The following is an 18,108-nucleotide window of genomic DNA, read 5'->3' as shown; positions in this document are numbered from 1 at the left end:
CTATGGGGGTTTTTTTATAGGGGAATCTTTCAAATTCAGGAGGGTCCCTTATTGCCTTGCAGAAGTTTTGGCATATCAGCTAATTAGCATCCCATACTATTCCAATTTAAAAGATGGATATGTCTGTAGCTTCACACATTGTTAAACAACTTGTGTGTAAAACATATTCCAAAGGAGTCATTGGTTTACATCAGGGGTTCCCAAACTTCAGCTGTTCTTGGACTACAACTCCCATCATCCCTAGTTAGCAGGACGAGTGATCAGGGATGATGGGAATTGTAGTCCAAAACCAGTTTGAGGCCCATGTTTGGGAAACACTGGTTTACATGTACACAGCACAGCGTTGAGACTCACCACGATTAATGTGTATTCTCCACTATTTATAGAACACTCAGTTTGAGAAGGCCCTAAGGTGACTTCAGTTCACCTAAGTGCAGGAGCAAACCTTAATGCTGGAGTCCCATGTGACTTAATCCATAGATAAAATATATATGGAATATCTAGCATGCAAATGAAAAGGCCTGTTAAAGCATGATGCTAGCAAAAAAAGAAAAGTAATCTTTCTTAGTCCTCATGCAGTCAATACGGAAACATGGGAGGGAGAACAGAATTCTGAGACAGAATTGATCTCATCATTCCAGGAAAACTTTGTTTTACTCACCGCTGCTCCACCACTTTTGGCCGTTGATCACATAGCTGTCTCCATCTCTCTCGAGGCTGCATTCCATATTGGTGGCATCACTCGAAGCGACGCCAGGTTCTGTTCAAACAAAATACCAATCATGGCTTACTGAAGCTGGAGTAATTGAAAACAGAATTTAACTTAGCCCATTTTATCACCAAGCAGAGGTGATAGAAGCAGCATCAGTGGTCTACAAGGAGAAAAGGCAGTCCGTCCATCCCCACCACCCTCAGCAGATGATGTGTCTATTTATGTGGTTTCATTATGTTGCTCCGGCAGGAAGGTAAACGGCGTTTCCGTGCGCTGCTCTGGTTCTGCCAAAAGCAGCTTAATCATGCTGGCCACATGACCCGGAAAAAACTGTCTGCAGAAGCGGACAAATGCCGGCTCCCTTGGCCTGTAAAGCGGGATGAGCACCGCAACCCCAGAGTCATTCGCGACTGGACTTAATTGTCAGGGGTCCCTTTACCTTTTTATTATGTTGCTTAATGTTCCCCTATGGGACATGGGTGGCGCTGTGGGTTAAACCACAGAGCCTAGGACTTGCTGATCAGAAGGTTGGCGGTTCAAATCCCCTTAACGGGGTGAGCTCCCGTTGTTCGATCCCTTCTCCTGCCAATCTAGCAGTTCGAAAGCACATCAAAGTGCAAGTAGATAACTAGGTACCACTCCAGCGGGAAGGTAAATGGCGTTTCCGTGCGCTGCTCTGGTTTTCCAGAAGCGGCTTAGTCATGCTGGCCACATGACCCAGAAGCTGTACGCCAGCTCCCTCGGCCAATAAAGCGAGATGAGCGCCGCAACCCCAGAGTCTGTCATGACTGGACCTAATGGTCAGGGGTCCCTTTACCTTTAATGTTCCCCTAGTTGTTTTAAAGCACTTCTGGGGACCACACAGACTGGTTAGCATTTTTCCTGGTCCTTCTTAATTGGTTTGGGAAGTGGCCTTACTATTTATTTTGCTGAAGATCTTAGATCAGCGGTGGCGAACCTTTTAAAGACCGAGTGTCCAAACTGCAACCCAAAACCCACTTATTTCTCGCAAAGTGCCAACACAAAGTACCCTGAGTTGTTGAGCTTCTTTGGGGGGGGGGGTTGCACACTGTTGCTGAGCTTTCATTGGGAGGAATGTCCAGGTTTGCTGAGCTTTTTGGGGGGAGGCAGCTGCCAAGTAATACAGAGGAAGCCAATCGACAACAGGCAATAATCTCCCGCCCAATCGCCGCAGACAATCTCCGGCTCGCAGAAGCAAAACATAACCCGTTTCTGGCTCACAGCGGCATGGGGGGCCGAGGAACTCTAGTGAGAGTTTCCTGCCCACTTGGCCAACCCCCAGCAACAGAGCAGATGGACTGATGGCGTGTGTGCCCACAGAGAGGGCTCTGAATGCCCACTCTGGCACACATGCCATAGATTTGCCGCCACTGTCTCAGATTGTTTCTAAGTTAATCTAAGGAGAATGTCAAAGAGCTCAAATATATATGTAGACGTATATTTATTAGTTGAGAATTCTTAGCAACATGCAATTCTATGTGATGTAGAAGGATGAACGGTGATGAGAAGGACAGGGAATATTTTAAACCTGGTTCAGGCTCTATTTGTTTTATTATTGCAATGTTTCTTACAGGTTATTGAATTTCACACTTATATAACAAAACATATAAACATCTCAAATTATTTAAAAACAGTATAAAAATAAGACAAACGTACAAAAAATAATAATTGGAGCAGATGTAAATTATAAAGAAAAGATATTCCTGGCAAAATACTACAGAGGAACTGTTGTGGACTATCAATACTAAAACCATTATATTTCTCTGTATGTAATACAAATGTCAGAAGTGCAGTCCCTATTGGAGGATTTGTGTAGCACCGTATCACAATCCTTAGTTTTTAGGAGGAGAAGAGGAAACTATTACCTGTCATGCAGAAGCAAGAACTTATTTTCCCTTCTAGGAGAGGCTCCAGCCATTGTTTCTTTTGTTCTTGGGTCCCAAACATGTGCAGGACCTCCATGTTTCCTGTGTCTGGGGGGCGGAGACAAACAGAAAAGACGCTGTTGCAGTTTCCGCTCCATCAGACACACAGTGATCACTGCATAGAGGCAAGGATGGGAAACCTCAGGCCTGGGAGCCAGATGCAGCACCTCAGGACTCATTATCCAGCCCTCAGGAAAACTCCCAAGGTCACGTCTGTCACCAGCCCTGCTTTGCACCCTCCTTGAGTGTTTTTGCCTGGCTGGAATGTGCCCTTCAACTCTGAAAATGCTTCTACCTTCCTAGATGTAGGATGAGGGGTGTGCAAATGGCGTCTGTAGGAACCAGTCAAAGGTCTAATGCACATCTGTCTCTGGCATGCGGTCCCTCAGGAGAAAGCGTGGCACTTGAGCTAAGAAAGGTTCCCCGTCAGGTACTAGATTAGCCCAGTTGGTTAGAGAATGAGATTCTTAATCTCAAGGTCATGGGTTCGATTCCCATGTTTGGCATTGCAGCGGGTTGGACTAGAAAACCCTTGAGGTCCCTTCCAACTCTACAGCTCTGTGATTCCACGATCCCTGGTATGAGTGTCATAACAATTCACTGACCTGGGGCGTGGCAGTTGAACACGTTGGGCGCGAAGAAGCACTTCCCGGTCTCTTCTGCGATTAAGGCATAGTCCAGCTGGCCAAGACCACTAACCCCTGGCAGGAAAAGGTTCCAGAGACCCTCTGCCTTGGCCCTTTCCTGATGAGAGAAGTAAGAGGGATCAGCCAAGTCATGGTGGCACTGAACGACCATTCTAATATTTTAGCTAGAAGTGGGATATATAATACTTAAATATAATAAAATAAATAATTTAAGAGCTGGGATGCTTACAGTATTTGGGGAAATATATGTATTTTAATATAATCCCAATAAAATAAATGCCAATCTGATTGACAGCACTCAGAAAACACCAAGCCAAATTATTGGTTCTGGCATTGCCATAAACAGCTTCACTTATTCTCTCTCTCTCTCTCTCTCTCTCTCTCTCCCCCTCTCTCTTTCTCTTTCCTTCTTTCCTTCTCTCTCTCTCTCTCTCTCTCTCTCTCTCTCTCTCTCTCTCATATACACACCAGATCTTAAACTCTGGTTCCAACCAACCTAATTCCATTAAGGAAATCCAAATGAGTCAGAGCATCTTACTCCTGACAAGGTGTCTTAGTGTGAAATTATTATTTTTTCCTCCTTGGTTATAGAAACAGAAGACTAAAAACTACATATTGCAGAGATTTCTGTCTTTCCACAATGTTATTCAGCAAAACATCTTTGATTAACGGCCCAGAGTGTAAGCCTGTGAAACTGCAGAAGAAATTTGGCCTAGGCTTGCCTGCAGTTGAAATCAATTCACCTAAAGTGCTTTAAAGCAAAAGTGTCGCCGTTTTATCAGGCCTGTGGATCAGGGTGATAAACTATTCTTTCTCTTCAAAACTTTACCTGCCATTTTAATTGGAATAAGATCCCCAAACATCAGATAAGCTATTCTTCAAGTGACATTTGCACAGCTACAGGACTGTATCAGGTAATTCCTTCCATTATTAACACCACAAAGTGAAAAAATACAAGCACCTTCAGTCTCTCAATCACGGCAGGCTTTTTCCATATGTCTGGCGAATTTTTATTTCTGGCGTAATACTCCACCATTTCCTAGGAAAATAAAATACATCAACAGAGAACACACAACAGCCAATAAAGCCACATCAGTGCATTTCCCCCCCTCAGTACATTTCACTAGATTGCTACTTACTCTGCTTTTCATATGGTTTGTGAGTAATTGGAGGGAAGAGTCATAAAGACACAGAATTGTGAATGTGAGCACCTGAAGTCCAATAGACTGGATGAATAGTGAATCAGTATTTCCCTCACACATCTAAATGACTATATGACTTTCAGAAAACATCTGAAGGCAACCCAGTACAACAGGGAATTTCTTAATGCTTGACGTTTTATTGTGCTTTTAATATTGTGTTGGGAGCTACCCAGAATGGCTGGGACAGCCCAGTCAGATGGGCATCATATAAATAATAAAATAATACAGTGGTACCTCAGTTTACGAACTTAATTCATTCCAGAGGTCCGTTCTTAACCCGAAACTGTTCTTAACCTGAGGCACGCTTTCGCTAATGGGGCCTCCTGCTGCTGCTATGCCGCCAGTGCACAATTTCCGTTCTCATCCTGGGGCAAAGTTCTCAACCTGAGGTACTACTTCTGGGTTAGCGGAGTTTGTAACCTGAAGTGTTTGTAACCCGAAGTGTTTGTAACCCGAGGTACCACTGTAAAATAAAAGGACTCCTGTAAAGCCATTACAGTGGTACCTCAGATTACGCTTCAGGTTACATACACTTCAGGTTACAGACTCTGCTAACCCAGAAATAGTGCTTCAGGTTAAGAGCTTTGCTTCAGGATGAGAACAGAAATCGTGCTCCGGCAGCGCGGCAGCAGCAGGAGGCCCCATTAGCTAAAATGGTGCTTCAGGTTAAGAACAGTTTCAGGTTAAGAACAGACCTCTGGAACAAATTAAGTACTTAACCCGAGTACTTGTATGTCTAGAGTATAATTTACCTAACTGTACCATTGGACCTTAGAAAGGCCCACCACTATTGCCTGTCCTGGGGCCCCTGCACTAGATGGCTGGGTCTGAAAGCTATCCACCATTAAAATTTCCCACAATGCCACGGGTCAATGTTTTGTTTGCGGTGGGTTTAAAATGGCAGGCATTTCCCAGCTGCCTGATTTAGAAAACAGCTGCTGCTGCTACTGCATGCCCCTGGGGTGAGGACACCAACCCAGGAGGTGAGTTACTAGGCCACATTTTGTTATGAGGCAACTCAGGCTTGCAGCTGGTCCTGGCGGCCAGCGATGATTGCACCAGCTAAAATCCCCTCTCTGTAGAGGCACCAACTTCTCAAGATGATTGAGGAGGCCTGATGTCGTCTTGACATCATGCGCACCCGATGTCACACAACATCCTGATGTCGTGAGCATGGCATTGTGATATACCATGGGGCAGAGTCAAATGCTCTCTGAATATTGATGGGACCTACCCACTAATAAAAAAAAATTGGGGGTGTGAAAGTGCCTCGGCCCCCAGGATCTGGCACCTATGCTTCTGTGTAAAACTGTTAAGTTGTGGGTGAACATATCAGACGACACAGCAATTCTTCAAACAGCTCTTGTTTATTCACAGGCCAGAACAGAACAGAACTGAAGGGTTCAGCCAGCCTGCTTATATAGAGCTCTAGTACAATGTAACTGTAACAACTTTCTGTAACTATCCAATGACTGAACATCACTTTCGATCCCTTATTTGCATATGTGGACCTGAACTATCTACAGTATCCCCCTGCTGGCCCAGGGTGAGAACTTCATTACATAACAAAAACTATGAATGATACAGGAGTCCTAATAACCTTTGCAATGGGATCACCTCTGCCTTCTGGCACTGAGGGAGGAACTAGACCTGATAGCAGGGAGGGCAAAGCTGTACTGGACTTGAACTCTCATCATCTCTGCTCATAGCCATGTTGTTTGATGGAAGCTAAAGTCTAACGACAGATGGAGAGCAGCAGATTCCCCATCTCTGCTAGATAACTAAATCTGTGTCTTACTTTGACAACCACAAATCAGTACAGTGGTACCTCAGGTTACATACTCTTCAGGTTACAGACTCTGCTAACCCAGAAATATTGCTTCAGGTTAAGAACTTTGCTTCAGGATGAGAACAGAAATTGTGCTCTGGCGGTGTGGCAGCAGCTTCAGGTTACAGACTCCACTAACCCAGAATTAGTACCTCGGGTTAAGAATTTTGCTTCAGGATGAAAACAGAAATTGTGCAGCATGGCAGCAGCAGGAGGCCCCATTAGCTAAAGTGGTGCTTCAGGTTAAGAACTGTTTCAGGTTAAGTACGGACCTCCGGAACAAATTAAGTACTTAACCCGAGGTACCACTGTACTGTTGAATCATATACTAGAGAAATCTTATTAACCAGGGCAAAATTCAGCCACATTTCTGTTCCTAATCAATGATTAGGCTCTCAATCTGTGCCTGATTATTACCAGTGTTCTGAATATGCTACATCATATGTCTCACCATTTCAGCCGGAAAAACATATTTCTTCATGAAATCCTTCACCGTTTCAAGCACTTCTTTGCCCTCTTTAGACTGGTGGAATAATTCTCCTGTGCTACAGGGCTGACTCTCAGTGGCAAAAGATGTTCTAGAAGAAAAACCCAGATGGGACAGTAATGGCATTTTTCTTCAGCTACATAGCCTTAAAGCAGAAACAAATTCATCTCCCCGACTCCTCATGCAATACCCCACACTACGACCTCAACTCGTTGCCATTTAAAAAAAAAATATTCTGAATAAACCATTCTTACTTTTTTGATACCAGTAATCCAGTTTCTGCCAAAGGTTTCACCATACTGCCAAACTTGTGGCTGTTTTCCGCAACGGAATTTCCCTGAAGGTATCTGGCGTAGATGCCCTAAGGAACATATAAACAAAAGTATATGTGATTTGGCTTTTTATTTCATTCAAGAACCCACTTGCTAAAACAATATGTCATGTAGAAATTGTGAAATGGCACAACACTTAGTACTGCACAGCCAAACAATTCTGCCTCTGAAACAACTGATAAAATATAAAATTTGGAGAGCCGTTGTTTGTTACTAGCTAAAGTAATATATAATGACCGTTGTTATTTTATTTTGAAATACTTTTTATTAAAGGTTTTCTTGAATTACAAAAGAACTGCAATGTCTCTCTCTCTCTCATTACGTTCAGTGTAAGACAATGTTGTTGATGTTCCAGAGCTGTTTATTTTTTAAAAAAGTTGGGGTGTTGAGGACACTGACACAAACCCACTGCAGGGTGGCTAAAATCCAACTCCTGTAGGCTGTGGAAAACTAAATATGAAGTATGGTAGTAGTAATAATCTCAACTAGCCCCACAAAATCTCACAGCTGGATCTGCCAGTGTTTAAGGTGAACCAAAAACAAGACTGGTTCCCTGCTGCCACCCAGTTATTAAATTTTGTGTTCATGTGAATGTTAAGGGGCATTTGAATTGTGTGATTGACACATGCCTGAGACATATCTGATCACATTCTAGGAAATATGCATATCAAAGTAACGCTCAATTTCTTGTTGAACTTCAAAAAACTTCACTAACATTATGTAGGAGTATGGTTTGCAGTATTTCTCCCTGAAACTTAAAATATGTTTAAAATGGGCAGGTTATAGCCACAACTATTACCTGCATTATTGAAGCCACTTTAAAATACGAGAGAGCAAGGAAGAAATTCAGGTTGGGCACAGCAGCGCTGATACCTCTGCAGCGACAGTACGTCGCGATCACGTCTTCAGCCGAAGGAATTCCTAGGAAATTGACACGGAATAATGTGAAAACTTGGCTTTGGTGTGCCGGTTACACAGGGTTGTTGTCGTCTTAATTGTATGCAACAGGGGTATAAATAGATATACAATCATACATTGGGTTACAGATGCTTCGGGTTGTGCGATTTCGGGTTGTGCACCGTGCCGAACCCAGAAGCACCAGAACGGGTTACTTCCAGGTTTCGGCGCATGCGCAGAAGTGCTGAATCGCAACTCGCGCGTGCACAGATGCGGCGCTGCTGGTTGCAAACGCTGCGGGTTGCAAAAGCGCTTCCCGCATGGATCCCGTTCGCAACCTGAGCGTCCACTGTACTAATACTGCATCTATTTTCTCATGCAGCAATATAGCTATCAGATCATAGAATCATAGAGAGATAGAGCTGGAAGGAACGGCAAGGGTCATCTATACCAAGCCCCTGCAAAACAAGAATCTTCTGCCTAATATGGGGCTCAAACACACAACCCTGAGATTAAGAGTCTCATGCTGTACCAACTGAGATAACTAACAGGTTGTATCCAATGCAGTGCTTATGTGAGTATGCGCCCACATCTCATACGCATACACTGAGCTGTTGTTGCCTACCAGTCACATGGAGCTGGCAGTTGGTAATTCCTTTACCCCACAGATAAACCTTTTTTTAAAAAAAACTTTGGTGGGGGTGGTGGGTGGGAAAAAGAGAGAGGAGCAATGGAGATAATCCCACTTGCTCAGGCTGTGTGTTGTTGCCTGCCAGTCACGTGGAGCTGGCAGCAGGAACTTCCTTTACCCTATTGAGTTTCTAATACAAAAAAGTCTGGTTGTGCAAAGGTGTGTGTGTCCATATGAACTTATTCTGTGGATTATTACTAGATCGTGGCACATGCAAGGTAAGTGGTATAACCTAATATGACAAGAGGTACCCCATCATGAAGTTTTGTGCCCCTGGTACCAGTCTGATCCCAGCCTTGGCTCCTGAAAGGCATCCAGGCATACCTTGAGTTTCTTGCATAAAAATCAGCACATGCAAATTTAGTTGCCAAGTACAATTTATCCACCCCTTGAATGGAGACCATCAAGATAATGTTAGGAGATAATTTGAAGGCAGGGAGCAGACAAAAGACAACCACCTCAGTTCCTCTTCACTAGGATGGTAGTCTTTCAAACCCTTAATTTGCAAGGTGGAAATGGGCAGGAACCCCGGTGGAAAGACAGTATCTACTATAAAAATTCCTTATCCCAAATCCATTTCTCTTCTCCATGAAGGAAACGATATAATAAAGGAACCCTGAAATTTGTAGCCAGTGGCTCTCATCGCTCTAGCGAGGACCTTCATTCAGCTCACTGCTCCCCAAAGGCTGGTGATCCCCCCCCAATACATAGGCACAGAACATATAAAGAAAGATGGGTGCATACCTGCAATATTGTTTATATACTGGAAATTTGCCATTTGCAAATGTTTGAGGGATATGGGCCAAAACCAGAGAGAAACAGTGTAAGCAAAGTCTGCCAGAGGGTGCCCTATGGTCGAAAGTTCCCAGTCCAGCACTGCCACAACACGGGCCTGGAGAGAGAGGAATACAGGGGGGGGGGGAGGGACCAGGGGCAATGGTGAAAAGGTTTAGATCAACATTCATCACCCTGGTGCCTTCCAGGCGTGGTTGGATTGCAGCAAAGCTGGCTGGGGCTGATGGGAGTTGTAGTCCAACAACATCTGGAGGGCCCCAGTTCTGCAAGGGCTGGATTAGGTCAGCAGTCCCCAACCACTGACTCCAGCGTAGACACAAGGCTCTAGTATAAAGGGACCGTTAACACCAGTCCATCTTCAGTGCCCTGCTTCCATTCATTCAACTTCTGAGAAGCTTCTTTTTATTACATAGGCAGCCACTCCAAGATACTGATGCAGAATTTACATGCAAGCATTTATATCTATCATGTAAAACAACAGCAACTAATCATGTTCCACTGGCTGCATCCTGCCCCCAAGGTGTTTTTTTTTGTGTGACCCTCCCCACCCTTGTCATTTTTTTAAAAAAAGAATCATAGAATTGTAGATTTGGAAGGGACCCTGAAGATCATCTAATCCAACCCCCTGCAATATAGGAGGATCGAACCTGCAACCTTGGTGTTACCATCTCTAAAGAGTCACTTTAAAAAAATAATGACTGGTTCTACGGGTCTCTCACTATGATTCCATGATGCCGGGAGCCACCCCAACATTTGTCTCAATGTTAAGAGATTTAGAAAATGGCTAAACCATCCAATTATTATGAAGTTAAAACTGTGGTTTGCAATCTTGGTTTGCCTGTAAACTGCAGTTTGCATATGCAACCGTTTGCCCAGTATCAAGGCAAAAGCAAAGGAGGGTTTGCCACTAAATTGGAAGTGATGGGGGGAGAGAATCACAAAGCATGCAAGCACAAGGCTCGTTCTGATTGCACCCATTATTTTCTGGCATTGTATCAAGCCCCCACCCATGTGTCCAATAATTGCTTTGGAATGGACTACTGCAATGCGCTCTATGTGGGACTACCTTTGAAGGTGACCCAGAAACTACAACTAATCCAGAATGCGGCAGCTAGACTGGTGACTGGGAGCGGCCGCCGAGACCACATAACACCGGTCTTGAAAGTCCTACATTGGCTCCCTGTACGTTTCCGAGCACAATTCAAAGTGCTGGTGCTGACCTTTAAAGCCCTAAACTGCCTCGGTCCAGTATATCTGAAGGAGCGTCTCCACCTCCATCATTCTGCCCGGACACTGAGGTCCAGGGTCGAGGGCCTTCTGGCAGTTCCCTTGCTGCGAGAAGCCAAGTTACAGGGAACCAGGCAGAGGGCCTTCTCGGTAGTGGTGCCCTCCCTGTGGAACGCCCTCCCATCAGATGTCAAAGAGATAAACAACTACCTGACATTTAGAAGACATCTGAAGGCAGCCCTGTTTAGGGAAGCTTTTAATGTTTAATAGACTATTGCATTTTAATATTATGTTGAAAGCCGCCCATAGTGGCTGGGGAAACCCAGCCAGATGGGCAGGGTATAAATTATTATTATTAATTATTATTATTATTATTATTATTATTATTATTATTATTATTATTATTATTATTGCATCACACTGAATAAGGATATTACTGTTTTGCAATGGAAGGTTGAGTAAAACCTCTCAGAACTAGAGGCACAGCCTACTAGGCAAGGGCTAGGTCCACTGAAACAAGCAAGAATTGCAAAAACAAACAAACACCACCACCTTTGTATCAGTGTCCTGTGTAACATGCTGCTACTTTACCGGACTAGTATTTTGTGGAAAGAATTTGCACTTAAGGGGACGATTGCAGAGCAAAGCCTGAACTGACTGTCGTTATGGTCATGAGACCGAAGCGGAGATTTGGACTTTATTCTACAAGTGTTGCGTAACTTGTTCCTTGCACAAAAAGGGCTCAACTTTCACTCACAAAAGAGGTAGCACAGAGATGCTGGAGGGGAGTTTTAAAGGGCTCTTTTTAGAATGATCCCTCCCACAGGGTAGTTATGTAACTATGTGAATTTATTTACAGGGTTAATGCCCAACTGGTTTTCTCAGCTCGGTTCAAACCACGAGGAAGATACGCCTAGAGGTTACAGCTCAACTGCCCAGATTTTAAATTTCTTCCCTCATTCTGAAGCATTTTATTTCACACTGTCCTTTTCCCTGACATTCTGGCACAACATGTCATTCAGAAGAAGTCAGATAAGCTTCCCAAGCATGGAGGTCGATTCCTATGACTGCTGACTCCGTTCAGTATTACAACATCTCTATCTACATCTCTGAAGTCTATTATTCTATTAGCAATATAAAATATAAAATATAATTCAGTGTTCCTTTCTAAATCTAAAGACATTTGTATACCTAATGGAGCAGTAAGAGGCCTCCTTCAGCGAGGAACATTGTTATCAATGTCCTTTCTCATAATTGTCTAAAAACAAGTAAATCAGTAAAACCAAACAGCAAAGTAATACCCCCTTCTTCCCTCAGACACATTTAAAAAGCTGTAGAATATTAATCAGCCCAAGGCCTAGTTGAAGAGGAACATTTTCATTATATATATTTTAGGCTCTAGGCAAACTTCCCGAGGAGAGCTTTCCACAAACTGGGAGCCACTACAGAGAAGGCCCTCCAGACCTCGGATGCAGAAGGCACATAAATAAGGGCCTCAGATTATGAACACAGAGTCTGGGACAGTTTATATGGGGAGGGGTTGTCCTTCAAGTCCTTTTTTATGTAATATGGTGAGGGAATGATCCATGAGGGTAATGGCACCAAATTGACTCAAACCTATGGAATAAATAAATTTGAGGCACAACAAAAAGGATTATGCAGACATACTCTTAGAGAATTGGAAACCAATTGCACGAGTCACCCTCAGCACCATCCAATCTTTGAGTGGAAATGTCCCCCCTTCTAACAGACTCCTTTATTCTTGTATCATTTGCAAAGCATTCCATAGCCTGATCTTTCTTTCTTTCTTTCATTCATTCCAGTCCTTTTTCAGAGTGGCCACTGGTGACAAATTTAAACAAATTGCGCCTAACCAATAGAGCAATGTCAAGTATGACTTGCTTCTGATGACACACAAAAGTATTTGGCCATCTTCCCCAGAGGCAGAAAACGCAATATCTTACGAAGCACACAGAAATAAGAGGGACTACTTTTATCTCAGGGCTCTATGCACATAGTCCTGGAAATGCTACAAGCCTAACTGAAGCCGTATGCATGATACCTCTGTTGGATGAAATATGATGTTGTCTAATCGAAAATCTCCATGGACCAACTTTTCTTCAATATCGCCAGCAGGCACGTTGCTGGTTAACCATTCAGCCAATTCATCCATAGCTGGGATGTTTGCATGAGCAGCTGCTTGATACTGTCTTCTCCAAGTTGATACCTGAAAACAAAATCAGTAAGGGATGGGGGGAAATATATGTTAGACGGAGGCCTAACTGAAGGGGAAATGTTATGGTTGTGATCAAAAAATAAATTGCTTAAGCTCAGACGAAAGGTTTGTGCTACAGGACTTTCCCATGGCTCTTTTGGATTATATCACAATATTGCTTTCAAAAGCAGATTGCAGACTTTTTTGGATCCTACTCCAGGGGTTCCCAAAATGTGGATCATGGACTTCATTCAGGCAGTCTGCAGTGTGTCTATGGATTTGTGATTGAAGACGAAAGAGGGCACATCCATCATAATCAATTTTTAGTTAATTTTTATTGCTTCTTTCATTTCCCGTATTGCATTTTATTGTATTTGTTATAGGATAAAATGCAATTTATAAGAAACCAATGAAGCAAAAAATCAAAACAAAAAACCTTTTAAAATAATGCAGCATCAAGTGGAGTGATTGCTGCAACAGGAAGAAAAATCGTTAAGTGGTCAGCTAAGACACTCAGCGATTTTCAAGTGCTCCGTGGGGGGGTAAAGTTTGGGAACCACTATTCTAATCCATACAATTCATAGCCTTATTTCCTTCTTTCAAAAGGCAACACTTCCTCACACAGCAAATGAGTAGCACAATTCAAATGGGTTTTTTTTAATGAGAGTCAGAAGCACAGGTGTTGTAAAGGTGTGATCTGTTGTGGAAAACTGATAATGGGAACATCAGCAGTGAAGTAAGAGGAGGAAGAGCAAAGAAAGGGGAAAGTGAACACTGCTGGGGTGTGTTTGTGTAAGCAGAACTGCAAGTGTAAGAGACCTGCAGAAAACCTATTTGCTTGATCAGCAGCTGCAGTTAAATCAAACTGGAAATGACCATTGATCTCTGGCCATTGCTGCTGCTGCTGCTTCTGTAAATGTGCTCCATTAGTTGCTGGCACCAGCCACTTAAATATCGCCCAAGACTTGCAGAAAGCTAACTTTCTTGTTTAGAGCTGAAATACGTATCCTTTGCCTGACACCAAAAAACAACAACAATAAAACAATAAAATAAGATGTGTGTATGTGTGTGGAGAGAAGTCAGTCACTCTGTAAATGGCAAAGAGAACATTACTGGTGAAGAAAGTCATACGATGAGGCTGAAACATTGGAAAGGTTTTGTAGATCATTTACCTGCCTCTTACAGTAACCTGGTCCTCTTCCATAGCCTTGGAGTCCCAGTGAATTCACATTGAATGAGTGTAGCTTGGCCAGAGTTTCTATTACAGCTATGTATAGAGCAGATCTTTCCACTGGACTTATGCCAGGTAACGCAGTGTTTCGGAAGATGCGACCCTAAAGACACCAGGAGCCAAATATAAGGTGGGCGAGAAGCAAATAGGGAGGATTACAGCTTTAAAACACAAGATGCACCAGACCATCTGAACTGTGCATTTAAAGAAATATCATGCCACTTTAAACAGCCGTGGCTGCCCCTAAATAATCCTGGGAACTGTAGTTTGTTCAGGGTACTGAGTGTTGTTAGGAGATCAGTATCCCTCCCCTCATCCCACAAAGCTACAATTCTTACAGTTGGGTTAACAGCAAATCACTCTTCTCAGGGAAATTTGGGGAAGAGGGGTCTCACAGAACCCTTAACAAACTACAGTTTGTTTAGGGAAGTTTTTAATGTTTGGTGCATTACTGTATTTCAATATTTGGTTGGAAGCCACCCAGAGTGGCTGGGGAAGCCCAGCCAGATGGGGGGGGGGTTATAAATAAATTTATTATTATTATTATTATTATTATTATTATTATTATTATTATTATTACTACTACTACTACTACAGTTCCCAGGAATCTTTGAGGGAACCCATGACTGGTGGTATGGTACGATACTGTTTTAAATTTATAGTGCAGATAGAGCCTAATATATCGGCTCAGAATCAATTACAAAGTCAGTGATGACTTTGTCTTACTGGTTTTCAGAAGCACTGAGACATAGATATGCTGCTTCGCCTTAGTTGAGCAATGAAGATAAACCAAGAGATCGGATTAGTAACATACTTAGGGGAAAACAACACGTGATCATAACTTCATAGTTCTGTCCTCGAATGCAGAATTTATTTTCACAAATTGGAAGGGGCTGGTGTGTGTGACTTTAATCTTTTGCTCCTGGCTGTGGTCCTCATTGCCACCTCGCCACCCCCCACAAACAAAATATGCATTGAAGAGAGGAGGAAAAGAGCCCATCCATTTTAAAAGAAACATTTTTGCAATGCATATTGCAAGCATCATAGAGCTGATCTGAATCAGAACTGCAGTAAGGGGTAAAAGTTTAGAGTCCCCCTCTTCCCATACTCTAGGGGCCTGATCCAGATGGGGAGTCTCAGGCAGGACCCAAGACATTTTGGCACCTGAGGTGAACCACAAAATGCACCCCCCCACCAACCAAGGGAAGAAGGGGTAATAATTTATTATTTAAACCCTGCCCATCCGGCTAGGTTTCCCCAGCCACTCAACAGAATATTAAAATACAATAACCTATTAAACATTAAAAGCTTCCCTAAACAGGGCTGCCTTCAGATGTCTTCTAAAAGTCTGGTAGCTGTTTTTCTCTTTGACATCTAATGGGAGGGCGTTCCACAGGGCCGGTGCCACTACCAAGAAGGCCCTCTGCCTGGTTCCCTGTAACTTTGCTTCTCACAGCGAGGGAACCGCCAGAAGGCCCTCGGCGCTGGACCTCAGTGTCTGGGCAGAACTATGGAGGTGGAGACACTCCTTCAGGTATACTGGACCGAGGCCGTTTAGGGCTTTAAAGGTCAGCACCAACACGGGTGAAGTGAAGACCTACACCAGAAGCAAGGAGGAGGAATAAATATTTATTTCAGGAACAAGGGTGGGAGGAGACCAGTGCTTTATGTAGAGGCTACTGTGCTCATGCCCTGCTGGAGGGCTTCTCGGTCACTGTAATAACAAAACGTTAGACTTCATAGGCCTTTGATCTGGTTCAGTGGGAACATTCTTATGTTTTTAAGCATTCTGGGCTAAATTTGTCCATGGAGCAGGTAAAGTGTGTGCAATAAATGCTGTTGCAATCAAAGCACCAACCTGTACATGTTGCATCACATAAAACTCCGTTCCAATCACAGAAGCATCGCTACAGTATAAGAGAGGCTCAGGAACTGGAAATCCAACGGCAAACAAGGCTTTCTGAACCTGATATTCTCTGTCGACCTGAACAGGATTATGGTAGGATATACAATAATGTGAGTCATAGGAGCTTAAGTGACAAAAGCTGTGATCCACAGAAACGGATGCACTTGCCCTATTCAGATCAGTAGAACCTAAGAATTTGGCAATTCTTACACGTTTCAGCAAGATTTACAGCACAATCCCATAGAAGTTTATTCAATGGTAAGCCCAGCTAAGTTCAATGGAGCAGACTCCCAGCAAACATGCATAAGACTGCAATTTTAAGTTTACAACCCTGTACCAAATTTCCTGAGTGCAAGTTCAGCTGAGCTCAGTGGAGCTTACTTCAAATACCCTGGCTTATTATCCAGCATTCACAAATCCTTAAAGGTGCAATGAAACCATTAGAAATGAATCACAATCGTTACCACTTACTCAAATGTATGCAAGTGCTATCTGATTGCCCATTTAAGTAATTTATAGATTATTAACAATATTGAAGCAATTTACTTTTTTAAAAAAAATCCAAATATGTAAATATACAGTAAACACAATCTCGATAACTTTAGAAGAAGAAAAGTCTACATGCACAGATGTACGACACAGGACAATAACCACACACGTAACAATAACCACGCCAATACAAAAATCTAAAACGAAGAACCGTATCATTTGTTAAACAAGCCCACATAGACATTCCACCCACACAACAGTTCTCGCAATTTATCACATTCATTAGCCACTCACACCAAATATGCAACCTTACCAGGGTTTTATTTCTTTTTTGATTACACAGCTTTACATCAGTCTCACACATGTAACAGCCAATAAAAACCAAACACACTAACCAGAATAACACCCCTATATTCCTTTCCTCTCTGTGGCTCAAGAGCTGAACACAAGCGCAGGCTCTTACCTGCAGGCAGGTGCTAATCTAGCCATTTCACATGGTTTATTTCTATGGATCAGTTCAGCTGACATAAGTTTAATATAAAATATGCATGCGAAGGACATACAGGTTATTATCTTAGATGTGACCTGGAATGAATATCTACCATCTGGACCCCAATAGTTGCAGAAAGTACCAACGTACTAATGTTTGTTTCAGCAAAATTTGGCCACCGCCCTCCTGTAAGCAGGAGCCAGACTTTACAGAGACAATGGGATCTCTTTCAAGGTAAACGTATAGATAAATGCGTGGTCTCCTCAAAATTAAGGCTGTTCCCTCCTTACATTGAAGCTATCCCAGGAGTAAACAACAGTTCAAAGGATGTGGGCGTTTCATTCTTCAGTCATTCAGGAAGCCCCTTTCTCTACCAAGTTTTGTCAGATTCAGGCTATACCCAAACCCCAGATTTTGAATGGTTCATTGTCTCACAGCTCAAACAGGACCCCCCCCCCCCACTTTTATTTCTTAAGGATCAATCCTAGCCTTTGCTAGACAACCAAAGGCACAGGTGAGAGAGGATGTTGGCTTGTGGACCTAGGATTTTAAAGGGGAAGCTTAATTCCCCGACTTTGTGTTCTGTGTGCTTCTAGAACAGGTGTACACCCCTCCCTCTCTTATAGTTCTTTCTTTTTAAGGTGAGCCTGTGGCACTCACTCTTTAGGGATAGTTAGGGACTCTACTTATTCCTTAGAATTAAGGTGTGTACGTGTCTAATGAGTGTTTGCTGATCGCATATGCGAAACATCCATATGCTCTGTCTCTTTTCATTTCCGCGTAATAAACCATTTTTTGCCCTACTTCCTGATGTGACAAGTTCGTTACTGGGCATGAGGGTTAAAGGTATACATAGTATCACATTTTCTTTTTAACAGATGCATGTAATGGCTCCACGCAAAGGGTGCCAACCCTCTCAGAGCTTCACGTTGAGTTCATGCATGCGGTGGACACGCATGTGGTTTCAGCCATACACCTCGTCACAGGAGGGGGTCTTTAAAACTCTGAAACCA

The 18,108-nt window shown here is 43.1% G+C and overlaps 1 protein-coding gene across 3 annotated transcripts in view; it reads right to left on the bottom strand.

Moving 5' to 3' along the window:
- The window catches only part of ACAD11 (acyl-CoA dehydrogenase family member 11), a 39,475-nt gene that overhangs the window by 14,067 nt on the left and 7,300 nt on the right, over positions 1-18,108 (bottom strand). For all 3 annotated transcript variants that reach the window (XM_082193008.1, XM_082193009.1, XM_082193010.1), the window contains 11 exons: positions 16,069-16,194; positions 14,152-14,313; positions 12,827-12,991; positions 9,487-9,634; positions 7,954-8,075; positions 7,077-7,183; positions 6,787-6,913; positions 4,267-4,344; positions 3,264-3,402; positions 2,599-2,706; positions 662-760 (listed from right to left, as the gene is read on the bottom strand). In XM_082193008.1, coding sequence (XP_082049134.1) covers positions 662-760; positions 2,599-2,706; positions 3,264-3,402; positions 4,267-4,344; positions 6,787-6,913; positions 7,077-7,183; positions 7,954-8,075; positions 9,487-9,634; positions 12,827-12,991; positions 14,152-14,313; positions 16,069-16,194 — 1,381 coding nt within the window. The remainder of the gene's footprint in view (positions 1-661; positions 761-2,598; positions 2,707-3,263; positions 3,403-4,266; positions 4,345-6,786; positions 6,914-7,076; positions 7,184-7,953; positions 8,076-9,486; positions 9,635-12,826; positions 12,992-14,151; positions 14,314-16,068; positions 16,195-18,108) is intronic.

The sequence above is a fragment of the Podarcis vaucheri genome (assembly GCF_965113315.1).
Source record: "Podarcis vaucheri genome assembly, chromosome: 12".
In the NCBI taxonomy this organism is placed as follows: Eukaryota; Metazoa; Chordata; class Lepidosauria; order Squamata; family Lacertidae; genus Podarcis; species Podarcis vaucheri.
The sequence above is the reverse complement of the archived record's forward strand: the minus strand, read 5'-3'. Positions and strand labels throughout refer to the sequence as shown.